Source organism: Dermacentor variabilis, chromosome 1 (genome assembly GCF_050947875.1).
Source record: "Dermacentor variabilis isolate Ectoservices chromosome 1, ASM5094787v1, whole genome shotgun sequence".
Lineage (NCBI taxonomy): Eukaryota > Metazoa > Arthropoda > Arachnida > Ixodida > Ixodidae > Dermacentor > Dermacentor variabilis.
This window is the reverse complement of record NC_134568.1, coordinates 250,107,302-250,131,489: the sequence shown is the minus strand read 5'-3', so window position 1 is coordinate 250,131,489 and position 24,188 is coordinate 250,107,302. Positions and strand designations below refer to the sequence as shown.

The 24,188-nt window shown below is 43.1% G+C and overlaps 1 protein-coding gene across 2 annotated transcripts in view; it reads right to left on the bottom strand.

Moving 5' to 3' along the window:
• Positions 1 to 7,323: 7,323 nt before the first annotated feature.
• The window catches only part of Rrp42 (exosome complex component Rrp42), a 30,877-nt gene continuing 14,012 nt past the window's right edge, over positions 7,324 to 24,188 (bottom strand). For both annotated transcript variants that reach the window (XM_075673092.1, XM_075673099.1), the window contains exons 5-8: positions 20,777 to 20,847; positions 16,411 to 16,534; positions 11,065 to 11,220; positions 7,324 to 7,503 (exon numbers count right to left, since the gene is read on the bottom strand). In XM_075673092.1, coding sequence (XP_075529207.1) covers positions 7,405 to 7,503; positions 11,065 to 11,220; positions 16,411 to 16,534; positions 20,777 to 20,847 — 450 coding nt within the window. In that variant the 3' untranslated portion in view covers positions 7,324 to 7,404. The remainder of the gene's footprint in view (positions 7,504 to 11,064; positions 11,221 to 16,410; positions 16,535 to 20,776; positions 20,848 to 24,188) is intronic.

The following is a 24,188-nucleotide window of genomic DNA, read 5'->3' as shown; positions in this document are numbered from 1 at the left end:
GCGTTAGCATTGAATCAATGTAGCGACATAACATATTGCTATCGTTGAAACGAGTTGTGTATGAGGCATGTACTGCAGCGGGACTCCTCGTTCATGCTTCCCTAAGAACATTTGGCACCGTCTAACACCCCCGCCGCAAAGCCTGTGCGTGGCCTCCAAAATGCATGGTGCACCAGTGCCTGCAAACACTGAGAAACATATCATGTGGCAACCAGCCTTCTCTCTCACGCTTCTTTTTGAAGACACTGTCCCATTTAGCAGCACTACCGAGAAGTCCGAGTGTGGCCTTTGAGATGAATAGCGTGGCATGCCGGTGCCTGCGAATGCTGAGAATTGTTCCCTCACTGCGCAATCAGTGGCATATACTCAGTGACCCAAGTTGGCAAGAGGTTCATTGAAGAGTGGCAGATATTCAGCTCACTAAAGCATTGACGTGAAAGTCAATCATTGAAAAGCGGCATTCACCCAGTGCATTTGCAACGTAGGCTGCAAATACATCAGGTTGCTGTCCTTGAAGAGCCCCCTTGACGTGGGTTCAACTCCATTCAGCATCGGAGAAATTTAAGGGATCTTTTTCGTCATTGTAGAGTGGCACACTCCCAGTGGCACATACCTAGTTATCCAAATTGGCTTAAAAGACTCATTGAAGAGTGGCATACATCTACCCAGTGACCCAAGTTCGCTTTAAACAGGTTCATTGGAAACCGGCACACATCGAGTGGCAGATACCAAGTAGTACACCAAGTCAGCGTCAGTCCCATGTTTACAGTGATGCATGTACGACGCTGTGAAATAGGTTTGTTGAAGAGCAGCATGAATGTACATATTGCCATATACTCAGTGACCCAAGCTGGTCCTATGGTTACTTTCAAACCCTGTTACCTTGGCACAGCAGCCCGATGTGTTACCCATTCTACCGCTGCCTACCCAGTGACTCAGGTAGGCAGGAAAACGGTTAGGTACATACATAGATACATAGATACACGGATACAAACACACATACATAGATGGACAGATACATAGCCCCCAGAAAGTGTGTGAAGTACCCTAAGAACGTGAACGCATTAAAAATGGCATCTTGCACACTATTGTAGTACAGACTAAATGATTGTGACAGAACACTGGAAGCCAAAAGTGCTTTTGAAAGTGTACTGGCTCTCCAAGAAAGGTGCCAGTCTGAAGCCTCCACATCTTCTCATGCATACATGTACAGTGGTACTTTTCGATCTAGTAAATGTGAGCAGTGCAGCCACCTCTAGTTGTGCATGTGTCATGTTATCAGTACTAGACAAATAAAATTATGTTCTGCATCAATATCTGTCTTGTAGCAGCGGACCCTGTGCTTTTGCTTTCTGAGACAGATTTAATGTCCAGAACTCTCATGTCATGGCGATGCTGCCGATTGTGTTGGTATCACCGCTTACTATGCATGTGTTCTAGGTGTTAACTGGAGTATGTGACAACAAGTGGCAGCTTCCTATGTGGTGCAGGGATACAAGAGGCCATATTCAGAGCAGCAGACTGAGACTAGTATGTCAGACATTCTATGACTAGGCATCTGCCAGGTAAATGTCTGATTTCAGCAACTGCAGGTGGAGCTTCATCACCACATGCAAGGTAAGCAGTGCGTCAATGTAACAGTTTGCCACACAACAGCAGCAGAGAGAATTTGTAAATTGAGCAACCATGTCAACCGAATCAGACACGTAAATCAGACAACCAATGTGGCTCTAGGCCATCTAGATGTCAGTCGTTGAAGATTTGACAGACATCTCAAGTTTTATTAGCGGCAGCTGTCTGCAACCATATCGAGTGAAATTAGGGACCGACCTATGCCATAATACATCATAGAAGCCTCGTGGTGTTTAAGTTTTGCATTCACAAAAGCATGTTGTTTGAATCTATTAAATGAGGCTACCTTATGCTCCACGCTTGCCAACCTGTGAACATCAAAATTGGTAAAAATCCTGGAATAACAACGAAGGACGAGGGGTAGCATATTCTTTTTATTTTGCCCAGAGCACACAGCTTTTGTGGAACATGTACATGTACTTTATTAATTATTATTTTGCTTAATATGCATACAGAAGCAGCAGTAAACCCATTAAACCCATAAAAGTAATGTTTGATGAAGCACACTATATTTATATCAGTAACTTTTTTGGAGACTTTGCTGTTGCTGATTTCGCTTGCTTCAGGAGCTTGACTGTATAAACTCGCTTGAAGCAAACCTATGTTGTGTCCTTCACCATAAGACTTCCAACAAAGGTTTGAATACCAATAAGGAAAATTTTTTCAAGAACAAAATTTATTTTTCATGAAACTTGATGCAATATTTGCAGATTTGTAAAATGAGCCCGAATTCGTAAACTTTGCAGAAAATTTAGTAGACTTGGCAGGTATGCTGCTCTGCTTGTGAAGCAAGAAGTTTGAAGTCTGCTAAAGCATGAATTTAGAGCATTAAATTTTGGGGTTTCACATGCCAAAACCACAATATGTTTATGAGGCAGGCTGTAGCGGGGAGCTTCGTATTAATTTTGACCACGTGGGGTTCTTCAACATGCACCCAAAGCATGGTACATATGGCCGCGTTTCTGCATTTCGGCAATCAAAATGCGGCCGCTGGAGCCGGGATTCGTTCCCACGACCTCATGCTTATCATTGTAACACCATAGCCACTAAGTAACCATGCTGGGTTGCTTAAGACCATTAAAACTATAGAGGGGACAGTGGCAGTAAGGGTTTCGATTACTGTAGTGTGGCTGCATAAAACAAGCACTGTGCAATCCTGAATATGATGAAACCCTTACAGCCGTCAAGATCTTTAGCACAAAAGAAACAAATTCACACTCTCAGTTCTTTCTTTCAAACAATTCTAATACTAAAGCTAGTTATATAGGTATGTCAACACTTGGTACAGGAGCAACATGCCTGACGCAGTGGCATTTAAATGAAGCAGATCATGAAATTCAAAAATTTACTTGAATTAATAGTCTGGCATTTCAAAATTACATGAAATAAAAATTGTTTTGTTTGTCAATGCACTTATCAGCAAATAAATTCTTTCACTTGCCTTGTGGGCTGCAGGTATTTCAAGATACTGTTGCTATACGACCCCATGACCTCTTTCATTTTCTGCCAGGTATGCATTACTGGGACAAGCAGCTTTCACAAGTGGCAAGTGCCACTCGGCTATATCTTTATTTTATGATTGCAATTAAACCACTGACAATGTTCAATATTGACAACCGCTGACTTTCTATTTGCTGCTCATTGTTAAATGTGGGCGCCCTGCACTGTTCATGGAATATTTAATCCAGCATTTATATATCAAAATATTTGCAAAACAATTTAGAATGTTTAGAAAAGTCAGATACTGCCTATTCTTTCTAGTAAGTCAAATAGGTTGATGCCCAATTTATTATTCTAAAGAATTAAATATTTGCATGCCCCTAGTTGTGTGGCAAACTGCAAGCTCCTCCTGCCGAGTACTTCATAACACAGCCACATTCCATCCGAGGTGAAAAGAACGAAACTTTAGCAAAAGCGATCCGGCAGGGCTAGCTATTTGAGCATTTCAGCCTGTCCGTATACATATGACCATATATGTAATAGTACCAAGTTACTGGAGACATAGGCAAGGACAGTATTCTCACGCAATCACTATTACTTTCCCAAGATTTCACGTGACTTTGCACCAGATGTGGCGGCCGTGCATACGGCCTACACCATTTCTGATGCTGTGACGCACATTATCTTCACGCAGTGCCAGAAACGTCAGCTGTGTACATCGATGCCTCTGGTGCTAAGCCATGCAGAATCTAGCGAAAGGGATAGCATCTCCGAAAGCGATCACCCGAGAATATCATCCCAGGATTAGCTGCACTAGTGACATCATCTTGTGGCACATAATTTAACCAGAGGAAATACTGTACAGTTATTATTGTAATGTCCTACCGTGCTCTACTTAGCTGCTGGTGTTCAGTGTTGACATCAACATCATTCATATGCAGTCCTTCTCTTATTTTCCTTCAACAATATACCACACAAATGTTTATAACGCATTGTGGTTGGATAAGGTACCACAAGATATGTTGCTACCATGCAGCGCTCCTGCTGCCATCTATAGGTCTTCATACAATGTTCTAGCATCCCATAGGGTACCGTTAATCTGACTTCGGTTAATTCGATTTTTTTTTCGATCCCAACCAAAGGTTTCGGCCAGCACCCATGTATTTTTATAAGGCCAAACTTTCATTATTTCAATCCTAAATTGGCCTTCACCAGGGTTGCAACGTGGGCTTGTTGGTAATGCATCTTCAAAGGGTGTACGCGCGCGGTAGCGCGATTAAAAGACGGGACAAAAGAAGACACACAGGGACACACGTCCCTGTGTGTCTTCTTTTGTCCCGTCTTTTTATTAAGCTATTAGAAGCCGGCAACATTGATGCCTTCAGGTAGCATGTGTGGGTTTATTTACTGGTTGCCTTCACCCAAAAGTATCACGTTCTCGTGACGCCTGCGACAGAAAGGATGTTCCGTCCCTGTGTGTCTTCTTTTGTCCCGTCTTTTAATCGCGCTACCGTACACCCCTTGAAGATGGCCTTCACCGGATAACTTGAACTTGACCAGTCAGCAAGCAAGCGCCCGACCCCTACGGTGACTACAATGGCGACACCTTTATTGGCAGTGTCTTGGCGGAGCTTAGCGAACAGCACATACGCTAGTCATCTCCCATCGAAAAGACCTATTTTCAGCCTGCCCTAGGAACATTTTCAAGCAATAACCTTAACTAACAATTAATGAAGGGAAAATTAGACTGGATGCCTCATTTGGATGTCTAATTTTCTCTTTATTAATTATTCCCCTCCACCTTGCAGGTTTCCGCAGACCGATTACGTCAAACTCTTGCTTTCGCTTCCGGGTTGTTGATAAATTGGACTTCGCCTGCCTGGTTAGCTCAGATGGTAGACCGGCTGCATCGGAAAGGCAGTGGTCCCGGGTTCGAGTCCCGGACCAGGACAAATTTTTCAAATGCTAAGCTTTGCTTTAGAGGAACCCGTTTGGGTTTCCTTTGTAGCACTTGGGTGGATGTCTCATTTTCCCTTTGTTAATTATTCCTCTCCACCTTGCGAGTTTCCGCTATTACGTTTAACTCGCAATGTTTAATTATGGTATTTACACAATTTTAATGAGCGCCTTTCATTTTTAAGACAAATGGGCCGAAAATTGCCTGCGCGATGCAATCGTATACAAAATCAAAGCCGCCTTCGCGGCGCTTGTATGATTTACCGCATAACATTTATGCATTGCAGCGAAGCTGACTTTAGAAAACCGGCTGCCATTGTGCAACACGAGACCCTTACCCATTTTACTTGCTAAAATATTTGGTGCGTTGGATTTCTACTTTGTTTACGAGCTTTAATGTCATTTCTACATTATTTTTCTCCGTCGGACACATAGAAAGGGGGCGTGCGATAACGCATTTTATGAACAGAAAGTTCACATTGTGCAAGAAATGAATTGCTAGACTCTTAAGATTGCAGTTTGCCATCTCACTGAAAGTGGTGCTCACCTGGAGTGACCATGCTTGAAGGGTCTTGGAGAGCTGATTTTTGTAATTATTGCTTGGTGATTAGTATTATGCGCTTTTGGAAATACAATCGCACTCCGATAATTCCGCAGGGTATGACATATCAAATGACAGCGATTCCGGCTTTTAAAGGGACACTAAAGCGAAACAATAAATCAGTTTAGACTAATGAAGCATTGTTTGAGTACCCTGCAGGCAGTAATTTCAAAAAAATAGTTTGATTATTAGATGGGAAAATGAAGGGCCAAGTATCAGTATTTGAATTTCGCGCCGAAATCCCAGCGCCGGTACGTCAGCGTGACGTCAGGGATTCCAAAGTATGTTTTCGCATTTGGGCCGCGTTGGCTGAATAAAGGGTTTTCGAAACTTGCCATGTTTAATATTTGGTTCCTTTACAACACAATGTAGTCAACCTGTACCGCTATATATAATTAGTAGGCCCTAGAAGATCCCATTTTATGAACAGAAAGTTCACATTGTGCAAGAAATGAATTGCTAGACTCTTATGATTGCAGTTTGCCATCTCACTGAAAGTGGTGCTCACCTGGAGTGACAATGCTTGAAGGGTCTTGGAGAGCCGATTTTTGTAATTATTGCTTGGTGATTAGTATTATGCGCTTTTGGAAATACAATCGCACTCCGATAATTCCGCAGGGTATGACATATCAAATGACAGCGATTCCGGCTTTTAAAGGGACACTAAAGCGAAACAATAAATCAGTTTAGACTAATGAAGCATTGTTTGAGTACCCTGCAGGCTGTAATTTCAAACAAATAGTTTATTTCCAAGACGTCACAGCCCCAAGGTGCGGGAACAGGCGTCGCCACCCGTATTTCGTTCTTGCGCTTTTTCTGGCTTACCAAACGTCTTATCGTTGTAAGAGTGGTGTTTTTGGTGTTGTAGAACGATAATTTACTGATGCAGAAGAAATAATTTTTCCCTTTAGTGTACCTTTAAGCTTGCGATACAACCTGTACAAAAAAAGAAAAAGAAGACCGGCACAAAGGTCGAGAAACTGGGCCCAGGCGGTCCTCATAGGGTTTTTCGAGGAAGCGTGTGCGTACCATCACCGACCTCATCGCGAATGCTCGCGCCGAGTGGCACGCTATCCTTGACATAGCTGTTGGTTTTTCAGACAAATGCTTACGCTCAGCAGAGGTGCAGATTGCATGCACCAGCTACATTAGTGGAATGTGCTCTCTTCTGGGCTCCATCACCAAGGTGGCCCTGATAATAAAATCAAAAACCTATGTAAACACTACAATATGTATACTTCACTCCAAGCACAAGCCAAAAAGGTGACTTCTATGAAAACCTTCAAGGGTACAACACGGATATGCGAGAGATGCAATGACCCTTTGAGCCTACTAGGAAACAGGGCCTCTTTTGCTGGCCCCTACCAAAATAGACTGCTAGACCCTCAGTGCATGGTGATTACTTCAGGTGATCACCTCACTCTGTCTGACTGAAAAGTAAAAATAAAATGTTTTCGTTGATAGGACAGCATTTTCTTTTGCGATGTTCTTTTTTTATTTTTTGAATAAAAATCAGCTTTACCAGCAAAATAAACTTCTGTTCATGAAAGAGTTCATTCAACTCACTGGTAATTAGATCGATTTTGTTGGTCCCACCTGGGTCGAACTAATAGAAGTCAACTGTACGCATATGGACAAGCTAAATCTCACCACTACTGCAAGGACAACCTCCCACTTTAGCACAGGCTGAAAAATTGACAGTCACAGTGATGACACATTTATTTTTTCACCACATATTAACTGCATGCTTATATTTGGCATACAGCAGCTGCATGCTATAGGAGAAATCCCTTCTTTTCCCTTTTAGTAATGCTTTCAAGCTTCAACTTTTCAATGACTGCAGTATTGAGAGCAATCCCAACATCTCTTCCAACCTGCAAGAAAACAGTATGCAAGATTAAGATCTGAAGAGCCACTGCAACCTTTGCATGTTTGCACTATGAAGCCAAACATACAGACTCAAAATGCAACATGTTACCTGCAATAGCCTTCTAAAGTCTTTTGTGGATTTCTATGTGATGATCGACTTAATACTGCCTGTGTACAGGCAGTATTAAATCAATCTGTGATAGAACTCCCAGCAGCAGGATCCCACAGCCAATGAATTCTTATGGCTGGTTAAAAAGTTTTTGAAACATTTCCTTCAAGCTTCATTGTCAGTGACCTAAACACCACAGTAAGCAACATGTGCTATGACTTCACATACTCCAATCTTGACCACATTTATATAGTTAAATTAAGCCACATATGCCATTGAGAAAAGTAAGAAAATACTGGATAAATACAAACTACATGCCCTAGTTAGGCTCACTTAAAACCGTTCATCACAATAAACCTGAGCATTACTTTAATGCTGTTACAGAAACATCTTTAACAGCTAGTGCGGAATACCTCAAGTCACCCTGCATCAAATACACATGCTGAAACAAATTGATTGCTGTCTTCTAGAAATTTCAGGTACAAGTGCATTTTTTAACAATATATGTGACCAAGATGCAACATGATAGCAATATGACTATCATACAGGCACAACTGAATTGTGCTTCCGATGTATCCACAGGCCACATACATTGTATCAGGCAAAGTGATTCACTAGAATAAAACATTTTCTAGGAACTCATTTTTCCTAGTCATACACCTTCTTCAGTCATATAATATAGTTAAACCTCGATACAATGAACTTCAATAGAACAAAATTCTCGATATAACAATGTTTTAAACTTCTTATAACATTTTGTCCGTAGTACACTATGTATTTAGAACTTCAATATAACAAAGTATGTTTACAGGTGATTTCACTATACCCAAATTTCACTGCCACCCCCCATGAAGGAGTACCGAGACAACAAATGGAAATTGCAATGGATGCAGAGGGCCAAATGGTTGAATTACACGAGGCTGCTTGTGCCAGGCGACCAAACCAAGAGCAACCGCCAAAGTGGAGCAGCGTCATGTTCAGCATAAAGTCTAAGTGTGATAAGGTCCTATCGTGCCTCATGCGCACTGTATGCTATAGGTGCCTGTAAAAGCATGCAAAAGTGAGCCGAGAAGGATGGTTGTTGGACAAGAGCCATTTTCACATGCTAGTTAGGAGAAAGGAGGGAGAGCTGAACTAAGCTCACGGTAATGCGATCAAGCGTGCGTGAGAGGGTGCGAGCAGGTTGGCATTCATAACCCTTTTAACGTGGCTGTGGCTGTGCTTGGCTGTCATGCTGACAGCCATGCAGAGTGCATACGCTGCCCGCGTGCCGAGGTAATCTGCTGCAAGTGCAAAGAGCAGGTGTGCCAAGATGGCGTGGCAAAATGTGCACTGTCTTCCTGTGCATTTAGTACTGGAGGTTACGTGGATCTCGGGTCTCGGAGGCACGCTGAAGCAAAAGACAAACGAAGCATTCACTCCCTGCTGCCGGTGCTTTTCATAATAGTGTTGTCCCACTGCGGGCGACAGTGTCAGCGGCGAGGGCAGGGTGGACACGAAAGTGTGGCTGGCTGCACTTGTACCGCCAATGTGAAGGTATCGTTGACACAGCATGAAACTGTTATCTTTCGTCACCGACTCTCAAATTCAATAAAATGATTTTTCTGATCATCCCAGCGCTTCCCAAAAACGTGCACCCGACGCACCACGCCGGGAGACGCAACAGACGAGCAAGAGGCCTTCAGAAGAAGTTTGGCAACAGCAACGAGGCGGTATATGCAGACGCTGTGCGATATGGAGGAGGGAGAAGCGCACATGCGGTCGCTGTTGTGGACAGCACGGGTAAGTGCCTCGCGAGCGCCGCGGTGGCCGCAAGACACACGGAGGCGGCCGAAGAAGCCGCGATAGCCCTAGTACTGACCGCGGTGCCGAACGCTGCGATCGTGATCAGCGACTCGCAGGCGGCAATCCGAGGCTTTGCGCGCTGTCACGTCTGGCGGGAAGCGGCCTGCATACTCCAAATTTGTGACGACGACGACTCCTCATTGCCCTCGCAACGCCAAAATTCTACGGTCTTCCTCCTCCGGACCCCGGCACACACCGATGTCCCGCTCGCGGGCAACGAGGCGGCCCATGCCACGGCTCGAGGTCTCACACGCCGAGCCGCCACAGATTAGGGTGGTTGCTTGGGCTAGTTGGTAATTCATGATCAAAAATAACGTACAGCGCGAAGGACAAGGACAGCTTGGGCTAGTTGGTAACTCATGATCAAAAATAACGTACAGCGCGAAGGACAAGGACAGCGACAGACGACATACACAGCGCTGTGTATGTCGTCTGTCGCTGTCCTTGTCCTTTGCGCTGTACGTTATTTTTGACCGCCACAGATTATGTGGTCACCGCCTCCGTCCCCGAGAGCGGGGCATCGGATCTGCCAGATCGGGACACTACAACAGAAATGCAGCAACAAGAATCACAATGGGCGTGGGGCGATCGCCTGACTACGTTCAGAGACCTCACCCAACACTACAGACTTGAAAGACACACATTCCCGCCACCACACGATAAATTAAACAGGAACGAGGCCGTAACCCTACGCTTGCTCCAGACACACACCTACCCTAGCCCCGCCGTCCTACATCACTGCTACCCGCGTTTATATCCAACAGATGCCTGTAAAGCTTGCGGACAGAGAGCAATGCTGCGACACATGCTCTGGGAATATGCCGGCAACCACGGTAATGAGACCGCCTCCGTTCGCGGCGCGTCCATAATCGCGGCCGTTGCCACAGTACGGGAAGCCTCGAGCTCGCTTCTTCCCGACGCCGCCTCGGCTGCGGGAGCTGCCGGGGACCTTCTCCTTTGGCGTCGCCGCCGCTGGGAGGCGGCTCTCAAAAGTTCAGAGCTGGCAGACCAGCTCTGGGCCGTCCGGCAAGCCGAAGATGCCGCCCGAGTCCAAGGACTTCGAGCCGCCACCTGAGGCTACTAGAACAAAACACTGCCAGACCATTCATTAATAAAGTTTCTTCTTCTTCTCATTCAGATTTGCTTCTTTCGATTGCGCGATAATTCGGAAAATTTTGCGGCCCCTTCCATGTAAGAAAACTCCTTTGGCGACTGTACTTATTTGCAAAAAGGTTGAATTTCCAATATGACAAGATTTCTATATAATGAAGTAAATTATTGATTTTACCGGCTTCGTTATACAGAGGTTTAGCTATTCAGAACACCGGAATGAGAATAATATCTTATGTGTACTAAAAGAAAATCACAACATGCAACAGCAGTGCCAAACTTGTTGTAAGGAGCCATGAAACTAATGGAGCTTGTTTGTGCAAGGCTAACGGAATGATCTGGATTGTTTATCTATGCACTGAGGAACAGCCAGAAAAAAAGTTAAAATATGTCCAAATGATTCTACAGGTGTAACACACAGGCATACCATCACTGTACAATTCCATTTCCCAACATAAGGCATTCACAAATGGTAAAGAAAAGCTCCAAGCTCAAGGCACACCTCAATGATGTCCATAATATTTTCAGGATGAAGGCTCCCAGTACCACCTTTGAAAAGACTTGCTATCTTTCCAGTTGCTGTAACAGCCATTGCTAAAGAGCCCACTGCACAGGCTTCTTCTTCTTGGGTTGCATCTAACACAAACTGTTGGCCCACCTACAAGATTAGAGCACAAATATATCATAAGAACTTAACACCACTATAGCAAGATATGAGCATCCTGACAACACAATTTCAGGTCATTCTTGTGCAACTATAAGTTACTAAACAGTTGCAGTTAATGAGAGCCCAGTCAGAGTTTGTGTGGTGCTGCATATAGTGAAACATGTGAAGAACTTGACTAGCAGAACAAAATGTCACAAGTTTAGCAAAATGTTGCTTTCGTGCAAAATGTTGCACTTGCACAAAGGGTATGAGGTATCCACAGATGCACTGCACATGGTTAGATATTGATCACCACAATCAATGCTCAAAGTTTACAGGAGGCTCCAGTTAACAAACAAAGGGACATTATCAAATGTTTGCAATGCACTTGACGCTCTCAATAAACAATTCCTGAGGACAAGCAAGCAAAATGGCACAACTTGAGACTGGATCTAAAGAGAAAATTCCCACTTCAACTACTGCAAGCAAAAAATATGATCCAATAAAACCTGCATGACATGAATGAATTTTCCAAAGACTACAAATGATTACGTCAGAAAGATTAGGTTTATCATTCAAGAGAGCAAACACTGATAAGTCACATTAGAGTACTAGATTGTAATCCAGGCACTTCATATTTTGCAAGCCTTCTTAACAGCCTGAAGAAAATAACTAAGTAAAAGATACCATAACATAAAGGGGCCCTGAACCACCCATCAGGCTTGGTGAAAAAAAAAACATTCTGCGAATGGCATATGCTGCTGTGAATATTTTGCACTTGTGCATGGCATGTGGGTCTCACAAGTGGAGTGTGAAGTCACCTTTTTCTCATTTTCTCAAGCACCCTCTCTTCAACAAAGGCCTTCTTCTCACCCTTTTGGGGTTGCTGGAGGGTGCCCCTAGACCTCAGCGGGCATATTCCTATAGAGCATTGCCACTGGCTGATAGTTGTCATCAATCAAGAAGCATGTTTGGATCAGTGTGCTTCTTCCTGCTGTTACTGTGTACATATTAATATTAATACAGTTTACTAAACAGGTTTAAGTAAGTGAAAATCTGAGTTTTGAATTTCGATAAAAATGACATATCTTCAGAAGAAACCGATAAATTGTCTGCTCATGCTCGGCCTCGCCCAGCCATGTAGGAATGAAACTTTGGCCACAATGCTTATCAGTGTTGTAGCCGTCAGGTCTGACTAACTTCTATTAGCTTGGACACTCAACTAGCCCTTAACCACGTGATACTTAAGCTCAGAGAACACGTACACTTGCCAACGCAAGCTCACTCCGGGCTGTTTCTGGCTAGACCCTTTGGAAAACATTGCTTCGCAGTGAACTAGGTCATAGTGCTTGAAAAATGCACAATTCGGATGCGGCTACTATTTGTTGGTCAAGCTGGCGCAGGAAAAAGTCGGTCTGCACCACATAGCATGGCCAGACTGGAGCACATCAGCATGCACACCAGGCGCAGATACCACAGCTGCCACGGGGTGCTGCGACAAACCCGCTTGCCGACAACTTCAAGCCCTCATTGGTTTCTGCGGCTGATATAGCTCCAGAAAGAGCGTGTACTACACCAGGCGCGTGCCAAGTCAGCTCAAGCGTCAACATCTGACTGGAATGGTTGTTTGCTTCCAGAGTTATACACCTTCAAGGTGTGCTGCCATCATGGTTGAAGCTCGTAATATTAGGAATCCCTTCAACGTGAGTCCAGAGTGTAGCATACATTGCTTAAGGCATAAGTATAGTCCAGCGTTTCCAACATACCAGGCAGTGGCCGGAAATGTCGGATACGTCAAGCTGGCACCAGGATCACCTAAAATTTGCCCCCTGTATAGTTCGGCACATTGAACATGGCCAGCAGCAGCGTGATGACTAGCCATAGACCTCTCCCTGTTTGCAAACAGCGTGACTTCAGTGCAAGTGCACCTCCCATATACCGCACCTCCAAAGTGGGCGCTGGTCGGCAAAAAAACGTTCTTGCGACCTGTTTTCTCTGCATAAAAGTGCTGCTTGTACATTAACTGCCACAATCGTAATTCGAGTATATTGCTATTTTTTGACGTTATAACATTTACGAACTGTGCTTCGAAAGTATGATCGTCCCCATTGTACCAGCACAGCAACACAGCGTTGTTGCAGATTGCATGGTCAGCATGGTCAGCCTAAAGTCAGCATGAAGTGATTTCGTAAGTGTGTGCCTCTTCAGTAGATCAAACAGCTACAAAAATTTATTACTCTTCGAAAGCAAACAATTTATCACATATGATGCACATTTTCACGATGCCGAAATGATGCTTCACTTAAATGACTGGTCTTCGAAGAAAAATTTGGAATGCATTGTCGTGAAAGTACTCATTTGCGCACCATTTACACTGTAGTTTTAAACGATATACAAGATGAACTTCGTCTACGACTTTCAGCCATATCCATCACGGTGGCTCACTGGAACCCTACCAAGTGGTGGCACCTTAACTCGGGAGCCACCACCAGAAGTCTTTCCTTACAGCGTCCCCCATAAGCCACTGTGCAGCTTAGGGATGTTAAATACCATAATTTAATTTTAATTATCAGCCATGATCATGTGAATGCGCAAAGCACAAGTGTACATAAGTACATAATCCGTTGCACGGTAGCTTTACTGTGTCTCCACCTCCCTTTGCTGCTTTCAACTTTAAAAGAACCAACATTTGCATGCGTATGTGCATCATCACAGCATGAAGTTCGTGCCGTAAAGGTGAGTATAACAACAAATATAAAAAAAGATCGTTCACTTTGCTTAAGGCCCATCAAGATTTGCATTAAAATGCAATAATTTCAGTGGGTTGCCATTTTGGCATTCCCAGTGATGAAATGTATACATGCAGCTTCGGCAGTGGTCCAAACATACTAGGAGCTCATTTATAGTCTGATTATTCAGTCAACAGATTATTTTTCAGTACTTTATTTTAATTCTTTCTGCACACAGTGCAGATGGCACCGATATACATGCGCTCACTAATCATCACGTCTCATTCGTTCTAACCTGTTCAAGAATTACGGGTCCTGAAGCTCTATCCTCCCCCGCCCCCTACCACACACACACACACCGTGGTACATTTCTCTACGCAAAGAATTATGGAGGTTCGGGTTAAAAAAAGAAAAAAAGAGAGAGAGAGAAAAAGAAAGGAATTTCCATGTCCACATGACACCCACCTACACCAAGCGCTGTACGACTGCACCACTCAGAAAGCCGGCGGTGGCTGTGTTTTGCAAACCAGGGTCACTGCACATGCGCCGGTGACATCACCTTGTGACGTCGCTGGCGCAGTGTGACATACGCCAGGAGAGGTCTATTGCCACAGCGCATGTGCACAAGCGCACAGCGAGCGAACACTTTTGTGTTTGGTGAAGGCACAAGCGCACCACGCTCTCTTCGGTGCACCAGAACTGAAGGCCAGCATGCTGCTGGCCAGCCGAGCTAGTGCACAATGCACTGTGGTGGCTGTGCTTTGCAAACCAGGGCCACTGAACGTGCGCCGGTGACATCACGCCGTGACGTCGCTGGCGCAGTGTGACATATGCCAGGAGAGGTCTATTGCCACAGCGCATGTGCACAAGCGCACAGCGAGCGAACACTTTTGTGTTTGGTGAAGGCACAAATGCACTACGCTCACTTCGGTGCACCAGAACTGAAGGCCAGCCGAGCTAGTGCACAATGCACTGTGGTGGCTGTGTTTTGCAAACCAGGGTCACTGAACGTGCGCCGGTGACATCACGCCGTGATGTCACTGGCGCAGTGTGACATATGCCAGGAGAGGTCTATTGCCACAGTGCATGTGCACAAGCGCACAGCGAGCAAACACTTTTGTGTTTGGTGAAGGCACAAACGCACCACGCTCACTTCGGTGCATCAGAACTGAAGGCCAGCACACTGCTGGCCAGCCGAGCTAGTGCACAATGCACTGTGGTCTAGCCGCTCTGGCGTGATATAGGTCACCTTCAATTCACGCGCCAGCTGCAATGAAGTGTGCCAAGCACTCCTGGTCATGCTGACTGCGCCAGACGTTGTATACAGTCAAGCACCTCTACAACAAAATGACCTGTATAATGAAGGAATAATTCTGCCTCGGTTCTATTGTGAGCTGTCCAATGCGTAACTTTTACAACTAAGCGACCTGTATAACAAATAATTTTGGAGGCCCCAAGCACTTCATTATAAAGCTGCTTGACTGTAGTGCCTAATTTTGGCCAGCGTAGCATAACTGCACCATGCACAGCACACATCTGCATTCTGCCAGAGTATATATGTGCCCTGAAGCCGATGTGTGCGCTGCTGACGTACTCACACAAACAAACATAAAGACGATGTTGCATTTGACCTTCTGAAATTGTGTGATTGCCGCAGAAATAAGTGTGAAAGGAAATGTGCTGCTCATGCCACTCGGTGCAAGGAAACACAGCTGTGCGTAGCTATCTCATACATTGTAGCACAGCAAAGGGATGAGATACCTGTGGAGACACCGTGAACTCAAATGTAAATTAAGGAATAGCCTCCGAGTTTAGCATGTGGTACACTACAAAATTGGAATCAGTGGTGTCTACATAAACATCCAAAATAAAATTTGAAAGGCAGGGCACAGCGATGTTTAGTAGGCACAGTGTTGTTAACGCTGCCTCATTCCACCTAGCCTTCGCAGTGCAGGGCATCAAAGAAGGATTGGGAGCACTGTGAAGGGGATCAAAGGTGATGTTTGCCAATAACTCCACTCCTACTGAATGCATTGAAGTACTTTGTTCTGCGAAATATTTCTGAAACAATCTATTTTAACATCAAATGCATTTCTGAACTTCAATAAAAAGTGTTTCAGGGTCCCTTTAACTGTTTTAGTGCCGGGTTTTTTTTTTAAGGTCTTTTTTTGGACCTCTAGGGTCACGTTTTTGTTTAATATTATAAAATGAACTTAATGGTTTATTTCTGGTTAGGCAGAAGGGCAAAAATGACACAAATAATGGCAAATGCTCTCTTGGTATGGTCCTCACATTCCTATCTGACATGAAGTGACATGGGGGGACAGAAATGCACAAGTGTACCGGTACGTCAGTGGCACTGAAAGGATGAAGGGGGACTGGTAGGGTAAACTGACCAAAAAATTTGTTTTTAGGTTCTTGCATCAGAAAATTACACACAGCCTCAGGAACAAAGCAGTAAGCAAAGGCAAACCTTTGACAGTGTAATAAAGCAAGGCACGTTTGCAATGCCTATTCTGTTGACATCATACGGGTCATCGGAAACCTCAATTTCTGGATCCCCATTTTCATCGATGGTTACTGACACCTTTGGGATCCTGCACAACAAATAGAACAAACAGTAATATTAAGCCTTACTATAATTTGCACACAGTGGGAGCTGTTTTACGAGAGCATACTGCTCCAAATTAAAAAAAAAAAAGAAACCTTCACAGATATACGTCAATCTGACAACTGATAATCAAAGACAGTGAAGCTGTATACGGAACACCCTTCAGAAGTACTAGGGACTCGTATCCCACAGAAGCACATAATAGGTACTCGCACCCTACGGAAGTACTAGGGTCTGTTTGCTAGCTCACAGTTTGCTTGAATACAGCTGCTACATTTGAGCGTGATCATGGCTGGCAGTTCCTAGTGACGACCCCCACCACACTGCAGCACCACAACATCAACTTTCACCGCCAAAGCCATACAAACTCCTAGTTGACCTCCAATGTAAAACCGGTATAGCATGACGTGTGAAATGAAAATTATGGATTACTGGTTAAAAAAACTCTGCATGTAAGTTGTCTATTCACTTGAGATATACACAAGTTAACTTGTATTTTATAATCAAGCATCATTGCATTTCAAAGAAAATTCAGAGCGCCGACACACGTTGCATTGTATTTACATTTGATATTGACACTGCCGTTGTGCACCGGCCTTCATCGCATGAAAACCGTTGCAGAACTCCTCTTAATGTCTTCCCTGTAATATCAAAACAAAACAGTGCCTATACACTGTGCAATGAGAGCTGACTGGGTGTCACCATCATACCTTTTGTAATGTAAGCCCACATGAGCACCGACTCAAAAGCATAAGGGACAGTGGCAGCCTATGCACTTCATACCCACATGAAGCAATCCACAGAGTATTTGTTCTTACACCCCAATGGAAAGCTCCGTAGGTAGGGTTTTGAGTTTTCAGATAAATCACAAATTTCAGAAACCACTCGCTAGTGCAAATTTTGTGCATTTGCATTTAGTATATAAAAAAGTCTGGTCCTTGTCATTCTTTCTTCCACCAAGCACTTACTAGCAAATTTTCCCATCATATTATGTATCATTGAATAGTAGTAGAGATGAGAACAAAGGGGGTTAATCGAGAGGCCCGATTTTTACTAATATCATGAGAAGCCAACAAACAAAGACCCCAAAGAAAACATAGGGGAAATTACTTGTACTTACTAATTGAATTAAAGAAATGATAAATTAATGGCAATGAAAGTGGATAAAAAAACAAGTTGCCGCTGGTGGGGAACGATCCCACGCCTTCGCATTACGCACGCGATGCTTTAAGCAATTAAGCTACCGCGGCATGGTTTCCCAACCCACTTTCTTGGGTATTTATGTGTTGCTACTAGAACTAACATTGGGAGTGTTAGCCAGCGCCACCACTCACAAACCTTGGCGGTGGATGTGGAACATCCTTTCTGCCGCAGGTGTCATGAGTACATAATCTTTCAGGGTGAAGGCAACTGGTCAATAAACCCGCACATGCTACCTGAAGGCATCAATGTTGCGAGATTCGTCGTTATGTAAGAACGATCTCATACTGGAATGGCTTTCCAACAGCTGTTAGTTGGGTATCCATATTTACTCAGCTCAGTACAACAATTAATTACAATTTTCCACACACAAAAAAAACTTTTTTTAAATGCTGAACTTCAGAAACTACAACATTTCAATTCACTACGTCCTCAAAAACACATATGCCTACCCTGCATTAAAGGTGCCAGTGAGGACATCAGCAGAATTTTTAAGACGCATATATCACCCACATATGGGCAGAAACTTTGAACATGTTCCACCCCCGCCCTCTCCCCCTGGTCGCAATATGTCCAGGTCTCAAGAATTTCTGAGGAGAACCCTAATACACAGAATTCTCCCTGTATGCATGTATATATATACATACAGTCAGATCTCGTTAATTAGAACATTTGGTTTATACGAAGTGACGCTGTGGTCCCGTCAAAGTTATGTGTATTTCAATGGGTAAAAACGCCCAGTAATTCGAACACGCAAGCATTTGCGATGGTTAATTCCAACATACTACGCTCTGACAATGCTCTCAGCAGCGCGCCAAATCACGCAGCGGCGCCACCAACCAGCCTTCCTCTGACCTCGCCATAGAGAAAGAGCTTAGGAGAGACTCCTCCATGTCGCGCGTGATGAAAAAAGAAACTGTGGCGGAAATTTGTGCATATGATTGCAGGTCTGAAATGGCCTTAATCGATGCCACCACCAACGCCATTTTGATTATCGCGCCGCTACGAGCCGGCGCTCTCGCACACAGATCCGTTGGCAGCTGTAGCCACGTTGCGGCAACGCCAGGCCTAGCTACTTCAACGTTCACAACTAAGCTTGTCGCTGTTTGGTGCCATATTTTTCATTGAAACAATTCGTGCTGTTAGCAATGGCGCTGACTCCACCTTTGTAATCCTCGCAAATGGCTTCTGAGTGCGGGAAACATGGCGTGTTGCATAATGCCGGTATATATATATATAATCTCATCAAATCTCGAACTTTAAGAGGCCCGAAAATTTTTTCGAATTAAAGGAAGGTAATTGAATGGAAGACTTACCTGCAGTGGCGCATGTGCACTGAGCTAACACACACACACATCATATATATATATATATATATATAAACAAGGAGAAAGGGGGTTAACCGAGGGGCCCGATTTTTATTAGTCATATCATGAGAAGCCAACAAATACTGACACCAAGGACAACATAGGGGAAATTACTTTGTTCTTAATAAATGGAATGAAGAAACAATAAATTAATGGAAAATAAGGTGGATGAAAAAACAACTTGCCGCAGGTGGGAACCGAACCCACAACCTTCGCATTTCGCGTGCGATGCTCTACCAATTGAGCTACCGCGGCGCTGTTTCCCCATCCACTTTCTTGGGTCAATTGGTAGAGCATCACACGCGAAATGCGAAGGTTGTGGGTTTGGTTCCCACCTGCGGAGGGTTGTTTTTTCATCTACCTTATTTTCCATTAATTCATCGTTTCTTCATTCCATTTATTAAGAACAAAGTAATTTCCCCTATGTTGTCCTTGGTGTCAGTGTTTGTTGGCTTCTCATGATATGACTAATAAAAATCGGGCCCCTCGGTTAACCGCCTTTCTTCTCGTTTATTACATAACGAGGGTCTCGAATCCGGCAACATTGATGCCTTCAGGTAGCATATGTGGGTTTATTGACCAGTTGCCTTCACCCTAAAAGATCACGTTCTCATGACGCCTGCGGCAACAAGGACGTTCCACGTCCGCTGCCGAGGTCTGTGTGTGATGGCGCTGGCTAACACTCCCAGGGTTTAATAGTACACATAAATACCCAAGAAAGTGGATGGGGAAACAGCGCCGCGGTAGCTCAATTGGTAGAGCATCGCACGCGAAATGCGAAGGTTGTGGGTTCGGTTCCCACCTGCGGCAAGTTGTTTTTTCATCCACCTTATTTTCTATTAATTTATCGTTTCTTCATTCCATTTATTAAGAACAAAGTAATTTCCCCTATGTTGTCCTTGGTGTCAGTGTTTGTTGGCTTCTCATGATATGACTATAATATATATATATATATATAACATTAAGATATGTCGAAACAAAAACATCATGAATAACACATGAAGGATCACACAAATCAACGAATATCAGTGGCCCCATTTCCTAGCGCATAACTGCTGTTCATGGTCAAATGAAGTTTTACTGCAAAACAAAAGGCAATAAGTATATGCAAGTGTCAGATAACGTCAAATTAAAATAGCTTGACAAGCACTGTTGAACATTAACACCATGTGCTATGGCACAAGGATCATATCATGTTGCTCATTTTGATTTGCATGTGACAAAGTGACGATGTATTACTTCAGTGCACTAAAAACACTGTTTTCATTTTAATTGCACACTGTAAGTTATTTCCATGTCATATTCATTGTCTATACTAATTCATTCTTACATTATCTGTTAATTATCTCACACACAGGTTTAGTGTTTCAGCACATTACCCTCGCCATTTCTGTTGTGCTATGTGTGATTTAGAAAGCACAAAGGAATAACTGATGTGTCAAGCACTTTATTGTCTTGCTTCACATTAGTACCTCATAAAAAATATCAGAATTTTATTTATCCTGCAATAAAGTGATTAGCTGGCTTTGCTTCTGAGCTTATGGTCAAGTGCTTTCAGTGTAAATGTATTGCAGACGTTAACTTAAATTATCAACAAACGAATATGACTTGTTTGGTGACAACTATTCTAAGATAAAAATTGACATAACTTGTTCACTTACTTTAGGTCATACAAAGCTGCCTTGACTGCAACTGAAACAGCATCAACCAGGCTTCCACCACATTCTAAGATCTGCAAGGGTATCAAAACTCCACATTGAACATGCAGCTCATGAAACTACTTTCAATGATGCAATGAACATCAAACTGTTATGCAACACTACAGCCCTAACCCTCCTTACAGCAAAAGAAACAATAACAAAAGAATGAAAACTGTGCAGGTGAAGGTTCCTTCTTCCACCCCAATCACTGCTCACACAAATACTGAAGGCCATCTGCCAAGCTCGATTCCAAGGAGACACTACTGCTGCAAACACGGCACATAGGCAGAGTAATAGCTAACCAATCAGCAAACAAACTCTCAGCAACTTGAGTATGAGCAAACGATCAGGATCAGTTCTAGTGCCACATACTCAAACTTGACCCGAGCTCACAAGGCCTCCATAAAAAGTTAGCTCCAGCATGATTGCCATGTTTGTTGCAGTGGCTGCTGCCAGTGATCAAGCTTGGTAAATGGCCTCCAGTAAGTGCAAAGAGGAGTACAAGAAGGTATCTCAACCATAACTACATATAGATCTCAGAACTCCGAAGTTACCAGTCACGGAAAATATATGCACCTAGTGGCACACTACACAGGCATGCGGTTTGTCCCTATTCGTCCTTACTGTATACAAGGCATGTTGCTATGGTAGCAACAATGAGGGAACATTACAAAATGTTCAAAAAGTATGACAAGACAGCTTAAACACTTAAATGTAAATGGACCTATCAGTTCACTTGAACTTTCTGCAATCTCAAATGAAGCACTACTAAAATAATGTGACCACCAAGATGAAATGCAGCTTTATAACCACCAATGGTGGCATTCTAAGACATCTATAGAGAACTACAGACAATCTATTACTTGCAGAGGAAATCTTGTCTAGAAATCTTGAGTGTTCACAATGTAGTCTTCACAAAGAAACAATTTCAAATCTTCTGAATGAAAAATGTTCTCCGTAAAGCTTTTTTCATCTTTTAATGTGTAGCCTGCATTCTATTTGACACTGTGCAGAAACAAAACTGTGATCAGTGTATTTTTACCAGTTGGTATGCTCAAGGTTTTGTATTAGATAATATTACATTTAACTTCAGATATTAAAACTTCTGATAATTCAAACAAAACTGAGCAGCTGTTAAGAGTTTGAATTATTGTGAGCAGGATGTAATTTTTGTAGTTGCTATGAATGGCAAGGCAAGAGAATGTGCAAAACTTTAAGACTAATCTTTATTGGACCCTATACATCACAAAGTCTTCCATGTAGATGGGCACTACCTAACAAGCTCTACAGAAATTGTGCAATACCTTTTATATTATCAACTGAAATGGGCTAAAGTTTGGCCTTGGAGGCATTTTTTTTTTATTGCGACCTACACTTGCCTTAATGCATAACATAGGGTGAGCATTATATCTAAGCTCTGAGACCAGTGTCTTGTATGAAATGAAGCAGTGTTCTGTGGTATCTTTTGTTGTGTACAAAGCGATTATAGCTGGTTGCAGCACTGTAGCATAAGCCAGCTTGCAGTAGAAGGGAGTGTTCTGCTTGCAAGCCGGGACAAGTCCATACTAGGTTGATGCTTTCACTCTGCTGTCATTGCCCATACAGTGAAAGCAGCTGCTGCTTCCAACAAGAGCAGAATTCCACCCAGCATTTAAGTGTTTTCTCGTGTGCACAAGACAGCTACAGCTGGTTTTTAGTGTGCAATTAGCCACTATCTCATAAATGTTTTCTCTCACACTCTGCTTTTTTTTTTGAGCTGCTTACCATTTCCCCACCTCTACTCATGATGCCTGAAAGGATCCAGCAAATAGCTATTTGTTCACAGCTTCATTTGCTCAGTTTTATTTAGGCTGAGCAGTGAATGAAACAAGGTATTTATTTCAGAAAGTTACTAGAGCGAGAAACCATATGCGCACAAATTTGTAGGTTATTTGTAAGCACAATATTAGGCTCAGCAAAAAGACTAAGGAGAACCGATGGTTTTCATATTTAGTAACAACCATAAGAAGTAAAAAGACAAGTCAAATAAAGAATAATTAACTCTTTTCTTTTAAATTGTGCCTTGATGATGACTGGTAAGTTTAGAACAAATTGGAAGTGGAAGAAAATACAACTTCTGCTGCCAGTGGGAGCTGAACACACTACTTATGTATGACACACGTAATGATTTTCCAATTGAGCTATCGCTATGGCTGTTCCTCTGTCCACTTTCTTAGGTATTTATACATATAAGCTAGCAATAGGAATGTTAGCAAGCACCCCTGAAAGCCCTGGCAGCAGGTGTGCAACAACCATCAAACTGTAGATGTAGCTTAATATGTGGTCTTGAAAGCAGGTAAATAGCCAATAAACTCTCATATGCCATTTAAGGCATAAAGTGTGCCACTGTCAGAACCCTCACTGTGCAATGAATAAGAATAAGGGGTACCAAGGGGCTTTACTTTTAATGACAATCATAAGAAGCCATTGGGGTAAAAAAAATTATGAGGCATGCCATAGTGGAGCACTCCAGATTAATTGTAACCACCTCGGTTTCTTTAATGTGCACACAATGAATAGTACATGAGCATTTTGGCATTATTACCATAAGAATGCGACCACTGCAACTTCATGCTCAGCAGCGCAGTGTCACAGCTGCTGATATACTGCAATAGGTAAGCCATCAATGAAAGGAGGCAAAAGATGCATAAGGGAAATAAACTGTTTTAAAGCAATACCATTATACACATCACAATTTGGTCTTGTGTAATGTAGGGAGTTATGGCCTCGGTGAATGTTACAGCCTTGATTTCAGCATTGGCTCAACCTCTAAGAGCACAACATCCAAAAGCGGCCCACCAGCACTTACACAGGGGTGTCAAATCATTGCTAACATCCTTTGAGGAGGAAACGAATGGTAGGTGTACTGGTTATGTAGTCTTTGTCAAAAATATACAGGCTGCGTTGCCTGTGACTACCAGGTTGACTACAGACTTTTTAGTGAGACACTAAACGAAATATTATGTCAATAAAGTGACACATTAATGCTTGAAAATGTCTAAGGAGTCAAATATTATTGAGAACAGAGCTTTAGTAAGCAAGAAACTAAGGTAAATGCAGGGCATGATTTGATAACTAGTCTAACTAGTCAAATGACTTTGTAACGCTTCATTATTATTGTTTCACTAGTACTCAACCACTCATAATAAAAATATTGTAGCATTACATTAAAAACGGGAAGAAAATGCTACTTGCCCACTTCTATTCAAATATAAGAAAAAAATAACTAATTGATGTTACCCTTGACAATGAAGCGAGTGGTCAAAAGGTTTTGTTTTCATTGAACTCCACACTGCTCCTGCCGTCACGCTTTGGTAGTTACGGTATTGCGTAG